Source organism: Acomys russatus, chromosome 25, assembly GCF_903995435.1.
Source record: "Acomys russatus chromosome 25, mAcoRus1.1, whole genome shotgun sequence".
NCBI lineage: Eukaryota > Metazoa > Chordata > Mammalia > Rodentia > Muridae > Acomys > Acomys russatus.
In genome coordinates this window covers 30493547-30519716 of record NC_067161.1, presented here as the reverse complement: position 1 = coordinate 30519716, position 26170 = coordinate 30493547, and the positions used below count along the sequence as shown (strand labels likewise).

General features: G+C 42.0%; 2 protein-coding genes and 1 pseudogene across 2 annotated transcripts in view; 2 read left to right on the top strand and 1 right to left on the bottom strand.

Annotated features, from left to right (window-relative positions):
- LOC127208739 (T-cell-specific guanine nucleotide triphosphate-binding protein 2-like) overlaps positions 1–26170 on the top strand; it is a 65288-nt gene that overhangs the window by 1494 nt on the left and 37624 nt on the right. The window lies entirely within an intron of this gene.
- LOC127208740 (T-cell-specific guanine nucleotide triphosphate-binding protein 2-like) lies at positions 3367–4620 on the top strand (annotated as a pseudogene).
- On the bottom strand, positions 6222–7262 carry LOC127208742 (olfactory receptor 56). The gene has a single exon (XM_051168305.1). The coding sequence runs from the start codon at positions 7260–7262 to the stop codon at positions 6300–6302; it is 963 nt and encodes a 320-aa protein (XP_051024262.1). The 3' UTR covers positions 6222–6299.

The window sequence follows — 26170 nt, the reverse complement described above, 5'->3', positions numbered from 1 at the left end:
GTAAGTGGGCAGCTGGTGACTCACACTGGCCAAGTAGGTGATAGATGTATCACACATTGAAGGTTAGGGGATCTGGAGTCTCTGAGCCATGGGGAATCACCTCATGGGGTGGATGTGTGGTAGACAGGAAGGTGAACAGGCTACTAGCACCAGTGTAGTGTAAGTGCTGACCTCATGAAGTGGGCAGGTGGGCTCTGGCAAGGGTTTTGGAGACAAGATCCTACAGTGTAGCACTGGCTGCCTTCGGTAGATCACTGTGATGTTCTTAGGCAGATGCTGTGAAATACATTCTTATTCTTATAGGTACGGTCTCCTCATGGTTGTCCATGCCTGTAACATATTCTCTCTCTCTCTCTCTCTCTCTCTCTCTCTCTCTCTCTCTCTCTCTCTCCTCTCTCTCTCATTTCTTTCTTTCAATTTTGATTTTTATTTCATTTTTTATACATTTATTTTATTACACATGTATAAAACAAACACAGCAGGGAGAACCATGTGACAATCATGAGAATAATGAGTTCTATACATGTTACATTCATAGTGACTTGGCCATCCGCATTCGTCCAGTTTGAAGCAAGTGTCTTTCCTGTCTTGTTGGGTCTAAATTTCCAAATGAAATTAAATATCTATCCTATCTCAACTCTAATAGCTTAACTTTTTTATCTTGATCTAAAATGATCTTGTCCTCTAACTACCTAAGCTTGGTTGTAAAACTATACTATCTTGTCTTCAGTGCCCCTCAGAGACTTGAGAAGGAATAAAACTTAAATTCCTGTGTGAACCATAAGTGTGGGTTAGCACCTTCCAAAATGTACAAATTGACTTAAGACAGTTTACTGCCTGGCCAGTCACCTAATACACTTTATAACGTTGGAGCCTCATCTTCAGCTTTCTGGCCTAATATCTCTGCCAGACTTGTTTGCAGGGCAGGAACTACTGAGGACTTGCTTACCCTGACTTGGCAGAGTGCAGCCGTCAACTCTGCCAGCATCTAAGTTGCCCATTTTTAGGCAGATTCTGTTTGTGGCAGGAATGAGGACATTTTTCCCAGTGGCTAGTTTGCCACCTTTGAAGCCGTGTCCATAAGGAGGCTCTTTCATACTCCTCATCATATAGGCAAAGTGAGACATTCCTGCGTTCCCCCTAATTTTTTCTCTGTGTAAGACCAATAATGACTTATGATCACCTCCCAATGAGAATAAGCATTTGTAGATCAAGCGAGCAAACAGCAACCTATACAACCCCCCCCCCTCCCTTAGAGGGAATGGGGCATCATTCTCTTAAGGTATCTTCAGGTTGAATTGGGGTGAATAATGCCTTGGAATGGGCCCCCCAAAATTGGGGAGAATGGTTAAGCAACCTAGTGATTGCATTTGTGGTTCAGTTTCTAAATGCTGAGAGATTCCAGACTTAGTAGGAGACTGAAATGGTGGTCCAAATTGGATCAGAAGTTTTCTACAATGTTGTCCTGGAAGCTGTCCAAATGTGATGGGTGACAGCAACAAAATCATCTGGGGCTGGAACTAGGAGTATGCAGGATGTCAGTGTCCATCATGCTGGGAGGAATGATTCCTGTCAGGTCTGATGCAGCTGGTTATTTTGTCCTGAAAACATAATTTCTCACAAATATTATACAGTTCTAACACTACAATTGTATGAGGTGTGCGGGATGCTCAGAACAATTAAAGCTAGTTTTCTGGTCACTGTATGGGTCAATTTTTATTAATTAAAATACTTACCGTGAAGCAAGGGTTCCTTTTATTGAAACATAAGCGTATCATCCCCCTTCTGCTCCCTGCAGTCCCATTCTTATCCCTATTCCCTTTCAAATTTATGCCCTCTAATAAATAAATAACATTGCTATGATATACCTATAAACAGATAAATACATAAACTCAACCTGTTGAGTGCATTTAGTGTAGCTTGTATATACAATATACAGTGAGATTTCATGGGTATGTGACCCCGGTCATATCTAGACAACTGTGATGTTGAGATAAAGTTACAGTTATGTCAATGTGATGATCATTGTGGTCCTTAGGTGTCATAGCTGGGAAGGATTATCGCTTTCTCCCTTGGCAACTTGTAGAGCAGCTTCTGATATTAGGAAAGCTAGTCCACAGATAGAAACTTGTGGGTCATATCTAGCTTTGCTTCTCTGAGCCCTGTATCTGAAGCGTGTGGTGTTTTCAGAAAAAGAGAGCTTCACCTTCTGGGGCTCGAACAAGGGCAGCTGCAATAGCCTCTAGTGTTTGGAGACTGTCTTGGACTCTCCTGACCAACAACTCAAAAGACGTTTCTTGAGCCTGAAAATTAAGTTTCTGCTACTCTCTGGCTTGAAGTAGAAGCATTATCAACCATATGAAGTGGCATGGATTTATTTAAAGCATATTCATGTGTAGCCATGAACACGTACCTATTATATATAATTCAGGTAAGTATAAAATGATAATAGTCCCAATGTAGACTTTGTTTATTGTTTTGTTTTTACCTCTTTCTCCAGGGTAATCCATGTGTTTCCTGGAGTATGCAAGCCAATGTAGTCCTTAGTAATGTTCTTTCCTTACACATCTAGTCAGCATTATAGAGGATGCTTGTCAGAGTTCTCCCAGGATTTCCCTGGTGTGGTTGCTGGATGCATAATCTCTTGGACGCTCTGATTCTCATTTTGTTTTGACTTCCAACCCAATCACCCCAGAGAACACAATACAGGGAAGTATACAATTTGAGCATCTGAAAACCAGGAAACAGGGGTCTCTGTGCCCTCTCAGGAGTCTGCCTACCATGGAGGTCATGCTCCACTAAATTATAGTTAGTTGGGCATCTCTATTCAAATCACTCTTTTCCAACCATTGTCCGGTGTCATTTAGAGAGTAACCGGCGTTATTAGAGAAAAATCATGCATTGAGACAAGAAATCTTGAGGATCTGCAGGCAACTTAGTAAAGGGTTCACATAAGGTTGAAAATCCTACCAGGAGAAGTAGTGGGGTTTTTTTTTTCACTTTCTATGTACTACACTGTCTTTGTAGGGTTGATAACATATATGAGTATCACTTTAATGAAAATGAAAGAACTTAAAGTCATTAAACTGATAAGAAAGGCTGTAAGGGTTAACTGCACAGAGTAAGCGGAGTCTGATTTAGACCAAGAAGTATGAGGAAATTCCTAGGAGGAAGTAAAACCTGAGCACAGAGGTCTCTTATGTCCAGGTCAGCAGAAAAAGCAGCAACCAAGAGAAGGGAAGAAAGGCAACTCTCGCTCTGATCTAAGACAGGGTAGGGTCCTGTTTCCTGTAACAGCAAACGTGAAGGCTTTGTCAGCTTTGCATAACATTTACAATTTCTCTCCTCTCTGTTCCATTCAGCTCCTACCATCCAGAGCCATGGCTTGGGCCTCCAGCTTTGATGCGTTCTTTAAGAATTTTGAGAGGGAAAGCAAAATCATCTCCGAAAAACACATCACCCTGATTAAATCCTACATAGAGAAAAATGAGGTCCAGGAAGCACTTTCTGTGATCAACAATGCACTGAGTGATATAGAGATATGCTCCTCTGAGCATTGCTGTGACAGGAGAAACAGGTTCAGGGAAGTCCATGTTCATCAATGCCCTGAGGGGGGGTGGGGCCGGAAGAAGAAGAAGGTGCAGCCACCACTGGACCGGTAGAGACAACCATGAAGAGAACCCCATACCCACACCCAAAGCTTCCCAACGTGACAATATGGGACCTGCCTGGCATAGGGTCCACTGCCTTCCCACCAGAAACCTATCTAACAGAAATGAAGTTTCATGAATATGACTTCTTCATTATCATCTCAGCTACACGCTTCAAAGAAAATGATGCACAACTGGCCAAAGCCATTGCAAAGATGGAGATTAATTTCTACTTTGTCCCAGCCAAGATAGACAATGACTTGGGTAATGAACAGAAGAGTAAACCTAAGACTTTCAACAAGGAGAATGTCCTGATAAAAATTCGAGGTGACCGTTCTAAGCATCTTCAGGAAGCTCTCGGCACTAAGCCTCCGGTCTTCTTGGTCTCTAACTTTGATGTGTCTGACTATGACTTCCCAAAGATGGAGACCAAACTCCTAGGGGATCTGCCACCTTACAAGCGCCACATCTTCTTGTTGTCTTTGAAAAGTGTTTCTGAGGACATCATTTACAAGAAGAGAGATTCCCTGAAGCAGAAAGTCTACCTAGAGGCCCTGAAGGCTGGAGCAATGGCCACCATTCCTTTTCTTGGCGTGATCAGAGATGCCATAGAGGATCTGGATCAAACATTCAAACTCTACAGGTCTTACTTTGGGCTGGATGATGACTCATTAGAAAAAATAGCCAAGGATTTTAACATGTCTGTGAATGAATTCAAGGTACACCTTAGGCTTCCCCATTTGTTTGCAGAAGATAACGATGAGTCCTTAGTGGAAAAGCTGTTAAAATATATCAGACTTCTTTCTGGTGGACCATTGGCCGCTCAATTTTACTACAATAAGACTTACTATTTACAGAATCTCTTTCTTGACACTGCAGCAAATGATGCCATAGCTCTTCTTAATATGGAAGAGCTTTTTGAAAAGAAGGAGGGACCATATATATCTAAGTCCCTGATTATTGGGAATAATGGAAAAATGAGGCACGAGTTCCAATCAGTGTTTTCTTTTGGCCTCACTTATCGCCAACTCCAGAGAAACAAACCTTCTCTGTGGAGGCCGGAGGGCTCATCCTTTGCCTCTTCTGGAGCGAGAAGATCACTGTAGCAGTGCTCAATTGTGCTGATAGTAGAAAAAGATGAGTCTTCACCATTGTGCAAATATATGAGGACACCTTATTTTCATTAAAAATCTATGTAAAAACACAGGATAATTTTGATTTGCAATTTTGTTGTGAAAAGAATCCTGAATCTTTTCCCTCTATGAAAGTCTTCACAGTCTCTGTATTCTCACAGTGGACTCTGTTTTGAGGGGTTTTTGAAACAGGGCCATTCATGCCCAACACTGTCTAGACAAACATGCCTCTTTAGAAGGTGTCTCCCCCACACAGGAGGCACCAAACAAATGGGAATAGTGGCTGTTAGCCAAGCGCCATTCAGGAGGAGCGTCATAAAAACATAGGCAAGTTAACACATCTGTAGATCTCTTGGTCCAAAAAGATAAGGACATCTATTGTACATCCTACACTGACCAATCTGAGTGAGTTGGAAAATCACACAATATGATTAGCAACTGAAACTCTGATTGTAAACTGGCTCTCCTTCTTGTAATTTCACTCTTTAAAACAACAACGAAAACAAAAACAAAAACCAACCTTCTTGTGTGTTTTCTCTAAGCTCTTGTGGGTGGGGATGGGGACTGTTGGTACTTGGTCTCATAGAGCATATGAACAGGTGAACAGGCCCACATCTCAGGATGTGGTGCTGTTGACAATTGGTTTGTCCTAGTACCCTGTTGACCATTCATTTCTATTGTGGATTTTCTGATAGTCTGACAGAATTTAGAACTGACTGTGATATGATCTTCTGAGAATACCTATGAGAGTATCTTGATTGTTTTATTTTGTTATATCTCATTATTTTATATATCATTAATATGAGAAGAACTATCTTAATGTAAGGCAAGACCCTCCTTGCAAAGCAGGGCATCTGGACTGTGTGAAGGACATAAGGATGGTCAAGCATGAATGCTTCTTACCCCTGTCTGTTCCTGACCATGTTTCCAACAGGGCCATTTCTTATTCTAAATTACCTATTAAATAATCCTGAACAGAGTGAGGCATGGTGCTGAACATTTTTAATCCCAGCACTTGGGCGGAGGTGTGGGGTGGGCGGAAGCAGAGCACTCTGTGAGGTCAAGGCCAGGTAGTCTACTAAGTGAGTTCCAGGACAGCCTCGTCTGTTACACAGAGAAACCCTGTCTTAAAAACTCAAAACAAACAACAATTGAGGTTCTTCCTACCTCAATTAAAACAATAATAATGATGATGATGATGATGATGATGATAATAATAATAGAATAAGACAATTCCAGTCCATAGTAAGCACTCAATAAAAAAAAACCTAGGTATTACCAAGAATAATTAAGAAATAGAGTAAATTTAATTCAAGGGTGTTATAATCAATCAATAATGACAATAATAGTGAAGCAATGAACCCCTCTCAGGTTTCAGATTCATATCAAGTGCTCCTTTCAAAATCCTAGTGAGGGAGGGCCAGTGTCATTATTCTTTTTGTCTATAAGGAAAGAGAGATTCACAAAACAAAGAGGACTTATCAACGATATGCCAACAACAGGTGGTAGCCAGACACTAGACCATGGCTTTTGAGTGCTGGCTGCCAATCTTGCAGTGGTCCAGCCCTTTCTTCAGTGCCCCCATCACGTCCCTGTTTCTTAAGCTATAAATGAGGGGGTTGAGCATCGGAGTCAGAACTGTGTAGAAGATTGAGACAACTTTGTCATGGCTAGGAGCCCGATATCGCCTTGGCCTCAGGTAGATGAACATGGCTGCCCCGTAGAAGAGAGAGACGGCTGTCAGGTGGGAGGAACAGGTGGCCAGAGCCTTCTTCCTGGATTGAGCAGAGTGCATCCGGAGCACGGCCCCCAGGATGCGAGCATAGGAGGCCACAATGACGGAGAAGGGCAGGAGCAGCATAAAGACACAGCAAGCAAAAAGCAGGGTGTCGAAAAGGGATGTGTCAGCACAAGCCAGCTTCAGCAGAGCTGGCACCTCGCAGAAGAAGTGGTCCACTTCCCTCGAGCCACAGTAGGGCAGGCTCATGGCTGCTACCATCTGAGTCATTCCATCCAGGATCCCAAAAGCCCACGAGCTCCCGGCAATCTGCAGACAGACCCTCTGACTCATGAGGACTGGATAGTGAAGTGGGTGGCTAATAGCCACATAGCGGTCATAGGCCATGAGTCCCAGCAAGAGCCCCTCAGATCCCACAAGAGAGACGAAAAATCCAATCTGTATGCCACAACCGGCAAAGGAGATGGACTTCCCACCAGACAGGAAGTTGGCTGCCATCTTTGGCACAATGTCACAGACCAACATGAGGTCCATGAGGGAGAGCTGGCTGAGGAAGAAGTACATAGGAGTATGAAGTCGGGGGTCACTGTAGATGAGGAGGATGAGCAGCACATTCCCGCAGAGTGCCGCTGTGAAGACCAGCATGACCACAGAGAAGAGGAGAAGATCGGTTTGGCTCTGGGAGAAGATGCCTAAGAGGATGAACCCATCAACAGATGATTCGTTCAGCCATATTCCCATGGCTCAATGATTCACAGTCACCTAAAAATAGACAGAGATCTTCTGACAGGAAGTGGTATATCTTTGTTTTTTTTTTTTTTTTTAATTCTTCTTCAGTGAGATGCAGATTTTGTGATTCACCAAAAATTAACATTTGCTTTGCAACATACAGAACAATAGTCTTTCACACACCCCAACGCCCACACATACACACACGTGCGCGCGCGTGCACGCGCAAGCACACGATGCAGTCTTTGCTAGTTCATAGAATTATATTTCCTGTTTATATCTGTATACATCTTTACCAAGAACAATAGCATCCACTTTTGTTGAGTCACAGAATTATTGGACAATCCTTCAGCCAGCAGTATCCTGGCTTTGTCATATAGCAACTGACTTTAAATAGCTGGATCACACTTTAACACTAGAGTCGATGTCCTAGTCAAAGAGAACTTATACTGTAATGGAAGAAAAAAAGACTTGGGGATGGGAGCCTGGAAAAACTGGCTCAGTGGCTAAGACCATTTGTGGCTATTTCAGAGGTCAGGAGCTCAGTTTCAAGAACCCACCTTAGTCAACTCACATCTGCCTGTAACTCTGCCTCCATGGGATTCAATGCTCTACTCTGACCTCTGAGGACACGCACAACAGGCACATGTAGATGCTCGTGCATGTGTGCACATGCACGCACACACTATATATATATATATGTATGTGTATATTTATATATGTATATATGTGTGTTGGGATGTGTGTGTGTGTGTGTGTGTGTGTGTGTGTGTGTGTGTGTGTATCTTAGGATGTTCTTTAGTCTTTTCATGGTTTGTTGTTTTGTTTGTCTTTGAGATAGGGTCTTGCCTTAAGCCCTATGCTAGCCTGGAAACTCACTATGTAGCTTAAGTTAGCCTTGACTGTAAAGCAATCATCCTACCTCCCCTTTCCTAGTGCTGAAAAACAGGAATGAGTCTCCATGCTTGGCTTCATTCCTGAACCTTTAATTCATTCAAGCCAAAGGTCTTAGAATTTTTTTATTCCAATAGTTCTTTCAAACATTCGATCAAGATTCAAGCCATCTGAAAACGTTTTGATTCTCGAGTCAAGGTCTCTCAGAATCTAATTATCCCTCGCTATCCACCATAGCGCTTATAATTCTACTAATGTGTGAAATGACTAAAAAAAACTCCTGCTGGAAATATATCAGTGACTTCCCAAACTAGTGTGATACAAATGAAATCCTTGCAGACAAACAAGACCCTCCAGGCATATGTGAGTGTACATCTGCACCCACTAGTGTCTTGCAGTACACACTCTTCCACGATGTTCACTGGGCTTCCTTGAATATCCTCAACCTGGTCACATCTGCTTCTTTGGTCTTTCACTCTGCGGAGCTTGTCCCTGAGGCAGGCTTTTTTGCCCACACCCCTGTCTCTAACCCATCCCTATCTTTACTGAAGCACCAAGTTCTCTAGAGATGAAAAAAAAACATGTTAAAAATCTAAGTATTTTGCAGTCACCTCATTTACTCATTTGACTGCATAAATGCTTGTTTTTCTATTTTAATACCTGTAGCTTCTCACTGGAAGATAAACATCATCTGTTGTTCACAGCAGCATCTGGCAGCCCTTGGGGAGCCATTTAGTACATAGCATGACCTCAGTGAACATGGATGGCTGAATAAGGTAATGCAGATGAAACATATGACTAAAAATTCCAAGTTCTGAAAGCAGAAATCCCCCTCCTTTGATTTAGGGGATCTTGTTTTCCACCCAAGCACAGCGATTTGTTACACAATTTCTTTGTTGATGAGAAAATGAATGGCAACATAGGAAATAGCCTCGGCTATTTATAGAACACAAAGCCGGTCTTCACAAATGCATGGCAGTTGTGCCTCTAGGGTGTTCATTTGCTGTTGTATTCCTGTCCACCTAACCCACTGCAAGGGTGGAATGAAGCAATTACCTAGGATATTGGGCTCTTTGGATAGAAAGACCTGGGGTAACTCCATAAATTAAGATGGACTGTATCGGACCAAGAAGTTGCCACAACATCCATTTCTGCACAGAACAGAACACGTCTGACATGCTAAAATATGTTCTCAGGTATTCTCCAAACAACGATACCCAGGAATGAGGTTCTCTATACAAATGATTTACTGTCCCTATAACCTTAAAATACCTGCTTAGCTTTATTGGTCTTAAGCTCAACCAAGAAAATAACTTGGGTCTCCTTCAGTGCTCACAAAAGTTCCTCTTGTGTGCTGAGAACCTGATAGGAAGTGGAGGCATTAGGCCACATACACCCCTCCTACCTCTCCTCCCCTCCCAAACTCTCTTACACTATAAACTGAAAAACAATATTTCTTTCTCTATCCTAGATGGTTTCCTTGGACCAGAATTTCCTAAAGTGGAAAAATGGAGCCACTGTTAGTCTTCCCCGGAAAAAACACCCATCTTTGCCACCTTCCCAGCACAGGTGTTAGTTGCTCCATCTAGTTGCCTGAATCATATCATTTCAGCCAACTTTGATGACTTTCTTTCTCCAAGCACGTATCCCAACCATCAGAAGCCACAGGCTCCTTATGTGATCAGACCATCCCCTAAATACTTCTTGCACACTAGCTCCTACCTAGTCACACCATGTACTCTGCCGTCAGATGTTAGCTTGGCTGAGCCTGCACTTGATTCCCACCCCAGCATGTGGACAAATATCACTGAAGTGAAGCCAGTCCTGAAAGAACAAAAACCAAAGTGCTTCCGGAAGCAAAGTGAGAGTTTTAGCAATGGCTTCTCCCTAACCATCCAGACCTTTCCTTCAGCATTCCCTGGGATTCCCTTGACTCACCAGGCCTGCAGTTCTCCCCACACCATGGGCTCACCCCAGTCACAGAGTCTCTGAAGACACTTGTTCTTCCCTCCTCACAAAAAAGCTCTCCTTGTTTACTCTCCTCACCTTCTCAGTAAAGACCACCATGAATACAGAGAAAAGAAATCCTTCCTCCATCCTCATCTCTCCTGCCTTCAGTTTTCATAGCAGGCAGAAGTACAGGGAATTCTGCCTTCCATTCTATTCTTCTGATTTGTTTCTACTTTCCCAACTGCAACCTGTGTTTCCAGATATGACTTCAGCTTGTAAGAAGACGCCCAGACTCCTATGACAGTGGCATTTGTATTATGGTGCCAGTAAATACTTGCTGGGTGACTATTTGTTATACAAAACAACTCGTGATTTTTTTTTCCTCTAGAATTTTACATGTATTTTCCTCTAAGATCAACCTTTAAATGAAACTGGTTTCTTATATAATTATTTCCTTTTTCTTCCTAGAAATAGCCACATAAAAGGAGCTGCCTGACTTCACAGGGGGAGCAAGGGGGAGAGACATTACACTAAAGTGGGTCTCCTCCTTTAAAAAGGAGAAAACAAAAACAAGCAATTTTTTTTTTTATCCTCAGTGGAACAATTTTATTAGGACTAACCAGCAATTGGTTTAAGAGAAGATGCTACTGGATTTAATATGTTTGTCTGTCTGTCTGTCTGTCTATTTACCTATCATCTATCTATCGCCTGTATTTATCAGAATTAGACGATGTAGTTATTGCCATGAGTTCAAATGAAAATGTTGAGATTATTATCACAATTTGTTTATAATTGATTACTTACTAATTACCAAAATACTTAAGCACCTACTATATGCCCTGGTCTATCTTTGTCCTGGAAAATACAGTGATAACCAAAGAGGTCTACTTGTGTTCCTAGTGGAATATATAGCCAGTATACTTTATCAACTACAATCTGTTACACAAACCAGGAGTAAGAATCCAATTTCATAATTGTAATTAATGTTAGAATGTGATTTTAACACTTTCTAAAGATTAGCGAATGACGTTTTAAAACATTACAAAAAAAAAAAAAAAAATAAGCATTCTAGCAGTACCAGACAACCTAAAGCAGAAACACTGATAAGCACATTAGAAGGAAGAAGTCGATCAACAGCCAGCAATGAGACCTGCCGTGATGAGATGGAGAATACTAAAGAGAGTGACCCTCACTCACCTCTTGGTGGGTCCTCTGTTAGGCAGGGAGACATTGGCAGAAATGCCCTTTGAAGAAATGCCTCACTTCACATTTATTTCATCCTTCTTCTGTTGTATTTACTGGTGGAGAGGGGTTAGAGGATGTGTATGCCCCTAGCTCTGATCTCCTTCCTCGGTTCTCTTCCCATGAACCCTCGACCAGGCTATGTACACTCATTAGCTTCTGCACCTCTCTGGTTCAGATAGTAGGGCTCAGACAGGCATCCATCCCATCCTAACAAAAGCAGAAAAAAAGAGAAGGGAGACTTTAGTCAAGGAAATGATGGAAAGATGTGACAGAGTCAGTCTGTGGACATCAGAGCTTACCCACTCATGCTTGCCCAGTCTACAAGATACCAGTCTCTCACTTGAGTCACAGAATTATCCCCCACTGCCCACACAGGTACTTAACACAGACACTAAGTAGGAAAGTGAAGCCAGTGTCTCCCAAGAGAGCCCACAGACTCCAGCCCTGCCATTGGAACTCCCAGGCTTGCAATTAAAGAAACTTAAAGTGGCTCAAACAAGGCCAGTGGGAACCCAATGAAGAAACCCATCAGGAAAGGCCATAGGGCCTTAACAGGAATATGGAGAAACCTCCCTGGTGTTCTACTTCCTTCCCCATTTCAACACTTTTTCTCAGCTCTGCCCCTCCACCCTCATACACCCGCAACCCTCCAAACCCCCTGCTGCCAAGGAGTCTCTCTTTACCTATGTGCCTCCCCTCAATCACTCCCAGCAACCACAAACCACACCTGTCCTTTCGTTGCCTTCATGAGGTTATCCTCTATCTACCAACCATGACTGAAAGGCAGAGAAGATGTGGGCCCTGAACACAGCCCTACCCTTGAGGAATGTCTAACCTTAGCAGGAGGGGGAAAGAATAGCACTCACATCCACAAGATGGTGGCATGGGGGTGAGTGTCACCCAAACACTGCCAGACACCTCCATATGTTTTGGGTCCCTCAGGAACTTTCCTGAAGAGGTGAAAAGGTTTTAAGAGCCAGTGAGGAAGACACCAGCAAAACTAGGCCTTCTAGACACAATTGGCCTGGTGCACATATAAACACACAGAGACTGTAGCAGCACGCACAGGGCCTACCCAGCCTAAGCCAGATGAGGTCTCGATGCTGAAAGGGGAAGTGGATGCAAGGCCCCATCCCAAACACAGAAGCTATCTCTAATCAACAAACACCCACAAAGGACAAATCTGTTTTCCAACTGAGTCTTCCCTGGGAATCCAAACCACACAAAGGGCAGGTCTCATTCCTATAGTAGATGACCAACACAGGATGAACTCAATGGTATTTGGGGAGGAATTTTCGAATTCACTGGGAAAGCAGACTTAGGCTTAATTTGGATTAAATGAGTTTATTCTCACTGCTAACAGAAGGACAGCAGCCTTAGAAGTAACCAACATGCCATGCCAAAGAGGGCTAAAGGAAGGGTTTATAAAGATGGATATCTAAGGAGTACATTACAATTATCTTTGAACTTCGTAACTGGGCAAGAAAATCGTTTTATAGCCCTGAGTTGTTTCTCTTTCCTGTTGTATAGTAATAAAAAAATCATGTTATCCTAGTTCCACTGCGGTAAGTGAGTTTACAAAAACAGAAAGTGGAACATCATTATCCTACTCTTGTCTCTCCTGTAGGCCACTAGGTCCTCACGGGTATTCCAGGGCAAAGGTCAGTGGCCCTTAAGAGATACCTGGTAGCACATTAACTTTCTTTAGCCATCACAAGGGAGTTATGTGTAAATTATGACACAGGTCTGAGCACTCTGGGGAGAAGTGTCACTAATTGACTGGGCTACAGCAGGCAATAACACAGTGCCATTAGGTTAGAGCTGGCTGTCATGCCCCCACTGTGTGTGTGTGTGTGTGTGTGTGTGTGTGTGTGTGTGACAGAGAGAGAGAGAGAGAGAGAGAGAGAGAGAGAGAGAGAGAGAGGGAGGAAAAGAGGGAGGAAGGGAGAGAGAGACATATGTAATATATATAATCTTGTGTTTTAGGGCCTTCCCATGTTTGTGAGTATGTATGTCTCTTCTCTGCCTCTGTATATGTTTCTTATGCTTTTTCTTTGGCTCTTTTTTTTCTGTTTTGTTCTGTTCCAATTTGTTTGTTTGTTTGTTTGTTTGTTTTAGTTGCCTCTTTGTTCTCTAATGAGAGAGGAAATATGGGTTCGTGCGGATGGCAAGATATAGAGATTCTGGGAGGAGTTGGGGGAAGGGAAATTGTGATCAGAATATATTGTATGAAAAAATTATTTGTATGTTCAAATAACTTGGCATGGTTAGGCAAGGTTAGCTGCTGTATCTGGCCAGTCCATCATTAAAGCACCACCTGCTCTTCCAGTTCCTTTCATGCAGGACAGATGGACCTTCCACGTAGCACATCAACCAATCATGAGTCCTCAGTAGCAGCAGTGGCAAAAATGGCTCAACCTGGAAACATGTGATCACATCATCACATTTGATTCCTGCTTCTACAAAAGGTGCCATTGAGCCTAGACTGCTTGGTATTTCAGTGCTATTGGCACTTTCTGTATTCCGTGATGGTGTTGAGAGGCAGGGTGAGTGCTCCCTGCATCACATCACAGATTCAGGCTCTGGTTGCTTGATCCCTGGGAGTGTGAGTCCATGTTGAGGTAATGTCTATTTTAAAGTGCACGGACTGGGGTTGGAGAGATGGCACAGAGGTTATGAGTTCAATTCCCAGCAACCACATGGTGGCTCACAACCATCTATAATGTGATCTGGTGCCCTCTTCTGGCCTGCAGATGTACATGCAGGCAGAGCACTGTATACATAATAAATAAATAAATATTTTTTTAAAAAGAGAAAAGAACATGAAGGGTCCACAGCAACATAGAAGTGCTTCCCAATATGGCCAGAATGAGATGGAAAGCTAAGCCTTTCTGCAGCAAAATTCACGTGTCCCCACTTTTATCTGCACCATACTCCCACATGGGTTTAATTCCTTCTTTAAAGAGGTGGAAGTCATTGTGCCCATCAGCTCCTTGTGGATATAGAGCTTCTAACCGGGCCCCACAGAGGCAAAGGTTCAGGCCTGTTTGGTGTTCTGTTCTTACTTCTGTACGATGATGAGCAACCCCAGCTTCTCCTAGGCTACCAGGAAGTAGATTGCCATACTGTGCCATGCTGCGTTCATCCGTCCTCTTATGCTGTTATGTCTGTTGTCTTGTTCCATTCCTTCTCTCCATCATTCTCTTTGAAGTGCTGTGTTCTTCATTCTGGTCAAGACACTACCGTCATCTTCTTTCAGGGTGTTGACTTTATCCATCCTCTTCTCACTGCTGTTGACTCCAATTTGTTTGCTTATCCGCCTCCCCAAGCCCCACCCATCTTGTCTCTGGAAAGCATCTCTGAAATGGAAGGTGGAGAAGACAGTGACAGTAATTCCCACACAACAGAGATGCCATACCCTTGGTGCTAGCAGGTACAGGTCCATCTTAAAGCAAAGCTGCATCAGTGCAGCAAAAGCAGTCTCACTCCAGGAGAAGCCAGAGCCACCATCCCAGTGAACTGCCATTCAAAATCTAGACTGTGATGCTGCTGTCATGGTCATTCCTCATCCTCTGGCCCTGCACACTACAGCTCCTCAAACTAATATCCCTGCTAGGTCCTGCCCTGTGGCCATCAAGAAGCCAGGCCTAGGACTTGGATAGCCTTCATGGCTTCTGCCATAGGGCACACTGGACAGCTGTGCTTGCATCCTACATAACCATTAATTTTTCTCTTGGTAAATTATACTGATACATATTAACATCGTACCCATAACAGCTGGATATTTTCTTTGTTTCTAATTGCATAAAAATTTTTGTTTCTTTTCTTTAATTAATTTATTTATTCACTTTACAACCTGATTGTAGCCCCCCTTCCTCCTCTCCTCCCAGTCCCACCACCCTTCCTCCCTCTTCCCACTCCCGCTTCCCCTAGTCTTAAAAAAAGGAGTGCCCCCATCAACCCATGCTAGCCCATCAAGTCACACCATGACTGAGCACATCCACTTCCCCTGTGGCCTGCCTAGGCAATCCCAACTAAGTGAAGTGATCAAGAAGCAGGCTACAGAGTCCATGTCAGAGACAGCCCCTACTTCCCTTACTAGGGGACCCGCATGAAGACTGAACTGCCCATCAGCCACATCTGGTAAAGGACCTAGGGCCAGTCCATGCTTGGTCCTTGGTTGGTGCTTCAGTCTCTTAAAAAAAAACCCCTCTAGGCCCTGGTCAGTTGTCTCTGTTGGTCTTGTGAAGCTTGCACCAGCTTCAGGTCCTTCTATCATTCCCCCCACTTTTCCACAAGACTCCCTATGCTTTGTCCAGTAGTTTTTTGTTTTTTTGTTTTGTTTTGTTTTTTTGGTTTTTTGGCTGTGAGTCTCTGCATCTGTTTCAATCCACTTCTGGTTGGAGCCTCTGAGAGGACAGCTATGATAGTCTCCCATCTGCAAGCATAGCAGAGTGTCATTAATAATGTCAATAGTCGGTTCTCTCCCATTAAGGTGGGTCTCAGGTCAGGCCAGGTATTTTTTTTACATTCCCTCAATATCTGCTCTTCGTTATATCGCACATCTTATCAGCAGGGTAAATATTGAGTCAAAGTGTTTGTGGGTGGATTGGTGGTTCCCCTCCCTCCACTAGGAGTCCTGTCTAGTTAGAGGGTGTCCTCTTCAGTCTCCATGACCCCTGCTACTAGGAGTCTCAGCTAGAGTATCCATATCCATCCATATCCATCCATATCCATCCAGAAGCCAACCCTGTCTCAAGTCTCCAGCAGAGATGCCCCCGCCCATGGTTTCTTTTCTCTCTGCAAGCCTTCTGTCCTACCGTGCCCACTCTACCCTCATCTTCACCCTCATTTATCTCTGCACTCCCTCTCCTAACTTACCCCCTCTCTTCAACCCCTCCCACTGTCTATTCTATTTCCACTACTGAGTGAGGCTTAAGCATCCTCCGTTGGATCCTCCCTGCTACTTATCTTCTTTGGGTCTGTGAATTGTAATGTTTATCCTCTACACTATGGTTAAAATCCGCTTAGAAGTGAGTACATATCATGCGTGTCTTTCTGTGTCTGGATTACCTCACTCAGGATGATCTTTTCTAGTTCCATCCATTTCCTTCGAATTTCATGATTTCTTTGTTTTTAATAGCTGAGTAGCACTCTTATGTGAATGTACAACAGCTTCTTTATCCATTCTTTGGTTGAGGGACATTTAGGTTGTTTCCAGATTCTGCTATTATGAATAAAGCTGCTATGAACATAGTTGAGCAAGTGTGCTTGTTGTATGGTAGAGCACCTTTTGGGTATAAGGCCCGGAGAGGTATGGCTGGGGTTTGAGGTAGAGCTATTCCTAATTTTCTGAGAAAGTACCAGAGTGATTTCCAAAGTGATTGTACAAGTTTGTACTCCCATAAGCAATGGAGGACTGTTCCCCTTTCCCTATATCCTCACCAGCATGTGCTGTCATTTGAGTTTTTGATCTTAGCCATTCTAACATGGATAAGATGGAATCTCAGAATTGTTTTGATTTTCATTTCCCTGATGACTAAGGACATTAAGCATTTATTTAAGTGCTTCTTAGCCAACAGAGATTTCTCTGTTTAGAATTCTCTGTTTAGTTCTGTACTCCATTTTTTAATTAGATTATTTGGTTTGTTGGTGTATAATTTCTTGAGGTCTTTATATACTTTGGATATTAACCCTTTGTCAGATGCAGGGTTAATGAAGATCTTTTCCCAATCGGTAGGTTGCTGTTTTGTTTTATTGACAGTGTTCTTTGCCTTACAAAAGCTTGTCAGTTTCAAGAGGTCCCATTTATTAATTGTTAATTGTAGAGCCTGAGCTACTGATGTTCTGTTTAGGAAGTTGTCTCCTGTGCCAATGAGTCAAGGCTCTCCCCCAGTTTCTCTCCTAATAGATTTAGAGTACCTGGTTTTATGTTGAGGTCTTTGATCCACTTGGATTTGAGTTTTGTACAGGGTGATAAATATGGATCTATTTGCATTTCTCCACATGGACATCCAGTTGTTGAAGATGCTTTCTTTTTCCCATTGTATGAGTTTGGCCTCTTTGTCAAATATCAAGCATCCATAGATGTGTGAGTTTGTTTCTGGGTCTTCAATTAGATTCCACTGATCAAGCACCTGTTTCTATGCCAGTGCCATGCAGTTTTTATTGGTATTGCTCTGTAGTACAGCTTAAATCCAGGGATGGAGATACCGCCAGAGGTTCTTTTATTGAATTAGATTGTTTTTGTTATTCTAAGGGGTTTTTTAATATAAAGTTTGAACTTTCACGGTCTGTAAAGAATTGTGTTGGTACTTTAACGGGAGTTGCATTGAATCTATAGATTGCTTTTGGTAAGATGGCCATTTTTACTATGTTAATCCTGCCAAGCCATGAGCATGGAAGATCTTTCCATCTTCTGATGTCATCTTCATTTTATTTCTTCAGGAACTGAGTTCTTGTCATAAAGGTCTTTCACTCATTTGGTTAGAGTTCAACCAATATGCTTGGTATTATTTGTGGCTGTTGTAAAGGGTGTAGTTTCCCTAATTTCTTTCTCAGCCCAGTTGTCATTTGTATGCAGGAGGACTACTGATTTTTTTAGTTGATTTTGTATCCAGCCACTTTGATGAATGTGATTATCAGATGTAGAAGTTCTCTGGTGGATTTTTGGGGGCCACTTATGTATACTACCATATCATCTGCAAATAGCAATACTTTGACTTCTTTATTTACAGTGTATATCCTCCTGATTTCCTCTAGTTGTCTTATTACTCTAGCTAGGACTTCAAGCACTATATTGAAGAGATATGGACAGAGTGGGCAGCCTTGTCTTGTCCCTGATTTCCATAGGATGGCTTTAAGTTTCTCTCCACTTCATTTGGTGCTAGCTCTAGGCTTGCTGCTTATTGCCTTTATTTTGTTTAGGTATGTGCCTTGTATGCCTGTTCTCCCCAAGACTTTCAACATGAACAGATGATGGATTTTTGTTGAATGCTTTTTCAGAATCTAATGAGATAAACATGTGATTTTTTTTTTCAGTTTGTTTATATGGTGGATTATGTTGATGGATTTTTGTACATTGAACCACTCCTGCATGCCTGGGGTGAATCCTACTTGATCTTGGTGGATGATATTTTTTGATGTGTTCTTGGATTCAGTTTACAAATATTTTGTTCAGTACTTTTGTATCAATGTTTATAAGGGAAATCGGTCTGAAAGTCCCTTTGTTGAGTCTCTGTGTGGTTTAGGTATCAGTGTGACTGCAGTCTTATAGAATGAATTTGGTAGTGTTTCTTCTATTTCTTCTATTTTGTGGAATAGCTTAAGGAGTATTGGTATTATGATCTTCTTTGAAAGTCTGATAGAATTCTGTGCTGAAACCATCTGGCTCTGGGATTTTGTTTTGGAAGATTTTGAATGATTTTTCTATTTCCTTAAGGGTTATAGGACTATTTAACTTGCTTGCCTGATCTTGATTTAACTTTTGTATGTGGAATCTATCAAGAAGATTGGCCATTTCATTTGGATCTTCCAATTTTGTGGAATACGGCCTAATGATTCTTTGGATTTCCTCAGTGTCTTTTGTTATCTCTCCCTTTTCATTTCTGATTTTGTTAATTTGTATATTGTCTCTCTGTCTTTTAATTAGTTTGGCTAAGTGTTTGTCTATCTTGTTGATTTTCTCAAATAAACAACTCTTATTTTCATTAATTCTTTGTATCATTCTCTTTGTTTCTAATTTATTGATTTCACCCCTGAGTGTATGTTCTGGCTCCATTTTCACTGAATTCTAGAAAGTTTTTAAATTCTTTCTTTCTTTCTTCCGTGATTTTGGAGTTGTTCAGTGTAGGGTTTTTTGTTTTTGTTTTTGTTTTCTGTTGTTGTTGAAGCCCAGCTTTAATCCATGGTGATCTGTGGGTGCTGAGAAGGAGGTATATTCTTTTGCGTTTGGATGAAAAGTTCCATAGATATCTATTAGGTCCATTTGATTCATGACATGTAGGCTTTGACCTTTTTCAAATCTACTTTATTTGGGGTTCTTTAATGCTTACACCTCCCTTCCAACCCACTTATGCTAGATAGGAGAAAAATAAGAGGTTAATAGGAACAGGAGAAGTAGACCTTTTTAGACTCAGTTCCTTGGAGTCATTCCACACTTCATAGTCAGGATTTCAGCAGACCCATTAAACAGCAAACCAACAATTCAGCAAAGGTGACTGCAACAACAGTAGCAGGAACCTGGAACATGACGGAGTTTTCTGGAGTGGTTCTCTCTAGAAGTATCTTGAAATGGAGCAATAAACAGCCAAACAATAAGCATTGCCAAAACAAAAAGCCAAAAAAAAAAAAAAACAAAAAAAAAAACAAAGCCTCTTGTTTGGAGGGGTGTGTGTGTGTGTGTGTGTGTGTGTGTGTGTGTGTGTGTGTGTGTGTGTATCCGTTGGCCAAGACCATGTCCCTGCAAGAAGACATGGTTCCTCTTCTAATACACAAACATCACCTATTCTCTCACAAGTCTGTCCAGCAGAAAAACACTGCACACCCTCACACAAGTCTATTTCACATCCCGCACTTGGGATCAAAACAAAAACATGTTTACATCCACTACAATGATATCTGTTAGTTTCATGACTTCTCTATTTGGTTTTTGTCTCAGTGATCTATCTCTCCATTGGTGTGAATATAGTGTTGGAAGTTTCCTACTGTTTTGTTTTGTTTTGGAGACAGGGTTTCTCTGTGTAGTTTTGGCTATCCTGGACTCACTTTGTAGACTAGGCTGGCCTCAAACTCATAGATATCTGCCTATCTTTGCCTCCCTGAGAGCTGGAATTACAGGCATACACCACCATGTGCAGCTGAAGTCTCCTACAATTAATTATTTGAGCTTCAATGTTTCATTTACAAATGTTAAGGCCTTTGTATTTTGGGCATAGATGTTCAGTATTGAGATGCCCTCTTGGTACATTTTTCTTTTGATGAGTATGAAGTGCCATTCCCCATATCTTTTTATTAATTTTGGTTGAAAGTCTATTTTATTGGATATTAGGATGGCTACTCCAGCTTGCTTCTTGGGTTTGTTTGCTTAGAAAATCTTTTTCTAGCCTTTTACTCTGAGGTGATGTTTATCTTTGTTGCTTAGGTGTGTTTCTTGTAGGCAGTAGAATGTTGGGTCCTGTTTATGCATCCATTCTGTTTACCTGTGTCTTTTTATTGGAGAGTTGAGTCCATAGCTGTTGAGAGATATTAATGACAATTGATTGTTAGTTCCTTTTATTATGATGTTGATGGTGATAGTGTTTGTGTACTTGTCTTCTTGTGATTTTTTTTTTTTTTTGTAGTGAACTTATTTATATTCTGTGTTTTCTTGGATGTAGTTAACTTCCTTGGGTTGTAAGTTTCCTTCTAGTGTCTTCCTTAGGGCTGGGTTTGTGCATAAATACTGTTCAAATTTGGTTTTGTCATGGAATATCTTGTTTTCTCCATCTATGGTTATTGAAAGTTTGCTGGGTATAGTAGTCTGGGCTGACATATGTAGTCTCTTAAGGTCTATACGATATCTGTACAGGCCCTTCTGGCTTTTTGAGTCTCTGTTGAGAAGTCAGGTATGATTCTGATAGGTCTGCCTTTATATGTTACTTGGCATTTTTCCCTTGCAGCTTTTAATTATTTTGTTCTGTACATTTAGTGTTTTGATTATTATGTGGTGGAAGTAATTTTCTGGTCTAACCTATTTGGTTTTCTGTAAGCCTCTTGTATGTTTAAAAGCATCATTCTTTAGATTGGGTAAATATTCTTTTATGATTTTGTTGAAAATATTTTCCAATCCTTGGAGCTGGGCTTCTCTTTCTTCTATTCTATTATTCTTAGGTTTCATCTTTTCATTGTGTCCTTGATTTCTTGGATGTTTTCTATCAAGAATATTTTAATTTATATATTTTTGACAGATGTATTGATTGTTTTCAATCGTATCTTCTAAGCCTGATATTCTCTCCTCCATCTTTTTTGTTCTGTTGATGATGCTTACCTCTCTGGTTCCTGGTCTCTTCCCTAAGTTATCCAGCTCTGTGATTTCCTCAGTTTGTGTTTTCTTTGTTTATTCTATTTCCATTTTCAGGTCTTGAATCATTTTTTTTTTCATTTCCTTCACTTGTTTGATTGTATTTTCCTTTGTATTTATTTGATGGTTTTATTTGTTTCCTCTTTAAAGGCCTCTACCATTTTCATAAGCATAGATTTAAGGTGATTTTCCTGTGTTTCACATGTGTTATGGTATCCCTAGCTTACTGTCTTAGAATAGGTAGAGTCCAGTGGTGCCATATTGTCTTGGCTTTTGTTACTTGTGTTCTTATGCTGGCTTTTAGCCATCTGGTTGTCCCTGGCATTGTCTAGTTGTTTATGGAGCTTGCTGGGCTTCTCGGGCATGCAGAGAGAGCCCTGGGTCATGGGCTGGGGGCTGGATCTCCTCAAAAAGCCTATAGCTCTTCTCTACTGGTTGTGTCCCAGTTGGACCTATAGGTAAGAAATTCGTGTGTGGGCTTTTAACCCGTGTGACCCTGTGGCTACTACAGCTGTGAACTTAAGGCTGGATCTGCACTTCTCTGGAAGCCAGAGTCATCCTCAGGATGTCAGGAGTAGCCGGGAGGTCTGAAGGTGGTACTATGCATGTCTGGCAGCTGAAATCCTCACCTCTCTCAGGGGAAACATGAATGAGTGCTGACACTTTAGAGTCAGCGGCATGCTCCTTCAGCAGTCACTGCACTCCTACTGCTCAAACTCTGCTGGGTGCCACCACCTTGTAACCGCATCCTGTATGCTCCTCTTGTCCAGTTGTAGTTCATGGGGCATGGGCAGAACTGTGGACTGAAGGCTGATATCCAGTGTTCCTGGTGTCTGGGAGCTATCTTTGAGGAGGTAGAAGGAGTCTGGTGTCCAGATGCTGGAGCTGTGTCTCCAGGGAACTCAAGCTCAGGAGTTGGGTTTGGGTAGGTGGAATGTGCCAGATGCTAGGAGCATAGGACTATGTGTGTCTCTTAGACTTGGGAGCCATGCCCAGTGGCCTGTAACTCTGAGTCCCTAGATCCTGGGTTGCCTCCTCTCATCTGGGAAACATAGATGTTGGCATTTTGGAATCAGCAGCCAAGTCCAGCTTCTGATCTTCTGCTACTAAGATACCATATTGCTAGGCACTGCCATCTTGGAATCCTCTTGCATAAAAGACTAAAAATAAATAAATATTGTGTATATAAAATAAAGTATACTCAGATACAGTTTTTATTCCCATCTTCATTATTCAGCTTGACTCTATCCATAACTCTATTTATTACTCTTATTATTTTTCATTGTCTGATTTTGTGTGTGTGTGTGTGTATGTGTATATATATATATATATATATATATATATATATATATATATATATATATATATCATGAAGAACAGATACTATATACAGTTTTGTGAGTATGGATGTAGGTCTTCTCTTCCCTCTAGTTTATAAACTTCTGAGGGTCAGGCTTGTGTTCAGCACCCGCCTTTTCGCCTTCTTTTCTTATTTTATTTTGTTCCTCCAGAGCCTGGCTATGTACCTGTGGTGGGTTGAATGAGAATAGCCTCATAGCTTCATATATTTGAATGCTTAATCACCAGGGAGTGTTACTACTTGAGAAGGATTAGAAGATGGATTAGGAGATGTGGCTTTGTTGGAATAGATACTGGCTTTCTGGAGGAAGTGTGTCAATCAAGGTGGGCTTTGTAGTTTCAAAAGCCTACACAGGACCAGTCTGTCTGTCTGTCTGTCTGTCTGTCTCTTCCTCCCTCTCCCTCTCCCCCTTCCCTCCCTCTCTCCCCATCTCTCCCTCTCCCCTCCTTCCCTCCCTCTCTCCCTCTCTCTCCCTCCCCCTTCCCTCCCCCCTCCCTCTCTGCTTTTGAATCAGAATGTAGTTCTGAGCTACTTCTCTAGCACCATGCCTGTCTGCTGCTATGCTCCCTGCCACGATGATGATGGACTAAGCCTCTGAAACTGTAAGCAACCCCTCAATTAAATCCCAAGTGTGGAATGGGGAAGTGAGCAGGATGTTTACCACTTAGATGTGAGGGAGCAGGATGTTTTTCCACTTAGAAGTCGAACCACCTCATGGGGGAGTATGGTTGTTGCCAACTGAAAAACATCCTTTAACAGACTGAGAGGATAACATAAATGAGCCCAAAACAGGAGGCTGAGCTTTTTGTTGGGACTTGGTATTGTTTGGATGATCTTCACTCCACTTTGATACGCTCCTAAAGAGAACTGCTCCAGGGAAGGCTTCAAGGCTTTGGGCTCTGGCTGAGGCTCCAGGTCCTGGTTGCTCCAGGTTCCAGCAGCAACTTTGATGGGCTTGCTGGTCTGCTAAAATCATGCTGACTATACCAGGAGAATTGTTCCTAGGAACTGATACCTAGGTTTAATTCTTGTTTTCCTTAATCTCCTTTTCCTCTTATTTAGGCTAGTCAGGTTATAAGGGAGGTACGCTCATTTAATAAGTTCATAATAAAGTACAGTTGTTAAGGAAATTGAGCCCACACAGTACCTCAGGTTGGACTTGAACTTTCTATCCCCCTGCCTCAGCTTTCTAAGTGCTTGGATTACAGTGTGGACCACAGCACCTAGCCAGTGCTCACATTTGATTCAAGTATGATAGCTCACCAAATTCTCTATGTATCATGGGCAACCAATAGACATAAACTGACTTTGTGAGAGCAAAGAAAGGACTTGCTTGGACCATAGTTTCAGAGAGGACCCGAGGGAATAGGCACAAGCAGAGGTCCTATCATGGTTTCTGGGGATTACAAGGGTTAGGTGATAAAACATGAAGATAGAACATTAAATTTCTATATTTCTGAGATCTGACTGTCCCAGAGGGTGGGTATGTAGGTAGATTTCTTCTCTGTGTCTCCACTGACCCTGGAGCTGCTACTGTCTTCAAGCTCCCTTTTTGGTAGCTTTAATTGTAAGCTTGGGGACTCTGGATCCAGAGCGGGCATTTGTGCGCTTTCATGAGAGTTCCTTACTTTGGCTTTGTATTAATCTCCTGTGTGGTCAGTGGGAGGCAGTTCTGCAAGGCAGGTGAGAGACAGATGACTAAGGGGGGACGGTGCAAGGAGCTATCAGTGAGTGGCTTCTAGTTCTGATCCACTCAGATGCTTGTTCTGTCCCCCCATCACCGCCATCTCATTAACTTTGATAATTATATACATTTATGGGATGGAGTATAATATTTAATATATACAATATATAATGATCAGATTGTGGAAAATGGTGCATCTATCACCTCAAATATTTATTATTTTCCTCAACTCTCTCCTCATAAGAAGAGGCTGTTCATCTGAGTTACACTGCCTAAAATAGAGTACCCAGGGTGGTGTAAACACCCACAGCCTGCCTGAAAGGCTGGTGCAGCTGCAGGAGGAGATCAGCTTTCTAAAGAACAGCTACTTCCTGTCCTCTTTCACCTAGTGAGTGAAAGCACAGGAAAAGAACAATGAAATTATTTTGGTAGAAGTTCTCCCACTGAGTGTCTGTGTTGAATTTGTTTTCCTTCAGGAAACCTGTTGAAAGGTGAGTGTCTCTTTCCTGCCACCCGCAACACATGCACTCAGAAACACGCAGACATTTTTTCTTTTGTTATCCCTATTAAAGGTAGTTGGTTCATCTTACAAACACACACACACACACACACACACACACACACGCACGCACACACACACACGCACACCAGCATATCCTCTTCCTCTTCTTGTCTGCCTCTATCAAGGTCTAGTTGCTGAGGATTTTTTTTTCCTTTTTTGATGAAAGGAGGGGAGGGAGGAGATAGCATTTTCCAGAATGTGGGGATTGAATGACAGCTTAGTGGATTCTGTTCATCATATCAGAAAGAAGTGCAATTGTATTTATTTTTTTCATTTCAAATGCAAGTTTCAGTCTGGGGTGGGACTCAAGAAGCATGTTTGAGATCCAGTGACCTGTGATTCATCTGGAGAGGTAACCAGAAGGGCAGACAGGTATACTTTCTCACTCCTGTACCTCAGGCTCGTTATCATCACTCTGAGGGTTTGTTCTGATTTTGGAAGAGTCAAACATGCAAGTTTAAAGTTTACCTATATTTCAAAATCTGTACCCACGAAGTGAATAGGAGGACTTACTTATCATAAACTATGTCATGTTCCCTACTGATGAATGTTTTATCCGTCAGGAAACCAATTCAGCTCTTTAAGGTTAATAAGAACGTGTACACATTTTGAGAGTACATATAATGAACCTGAAGGCTTTAGAATATGAGAGAGAGAGAGAGAGAGAGAGAGAGAGAGAGAGAGAGAGAGAGTGAGTGTTGGGTTTTCTAACTGATAATTTGTCCCAGAAAGGTTAGCTTGTTCTCTCAGGATAGGTTTTCCCAGAAATGGCCTGATGCAATGTAAAGTGTCTATACCATAGAGTCTAAAGCGCTGGTTCCACGTTTCCTCATGCAAGGCAAGGCAGGCATCTCTTTAGAGCACGTGTCCTCATGTGAAGAGCGTCTGTGTAAACAATCAGTGCACTTTGATCACTGAACCACTGCAAGGCCGAGTGGAAAGACACACGAGATAAGGTAGGAAGTAACATTGATTGGTTTTTACTAATGTTTTATCAACTACAATCAACTACAACCTGACACTAGGACAGAGGTCATTGCTTTTTCTCTGAAGAACAAAGGCACATTATGATCTCAAATTATTTGTGTCTTAGCTCCAGGCTAGGTGAAACTATCCATTTATCTTGAGTAACAAGACTCCTAGCTCAAGCTCATCAGAACTCAGC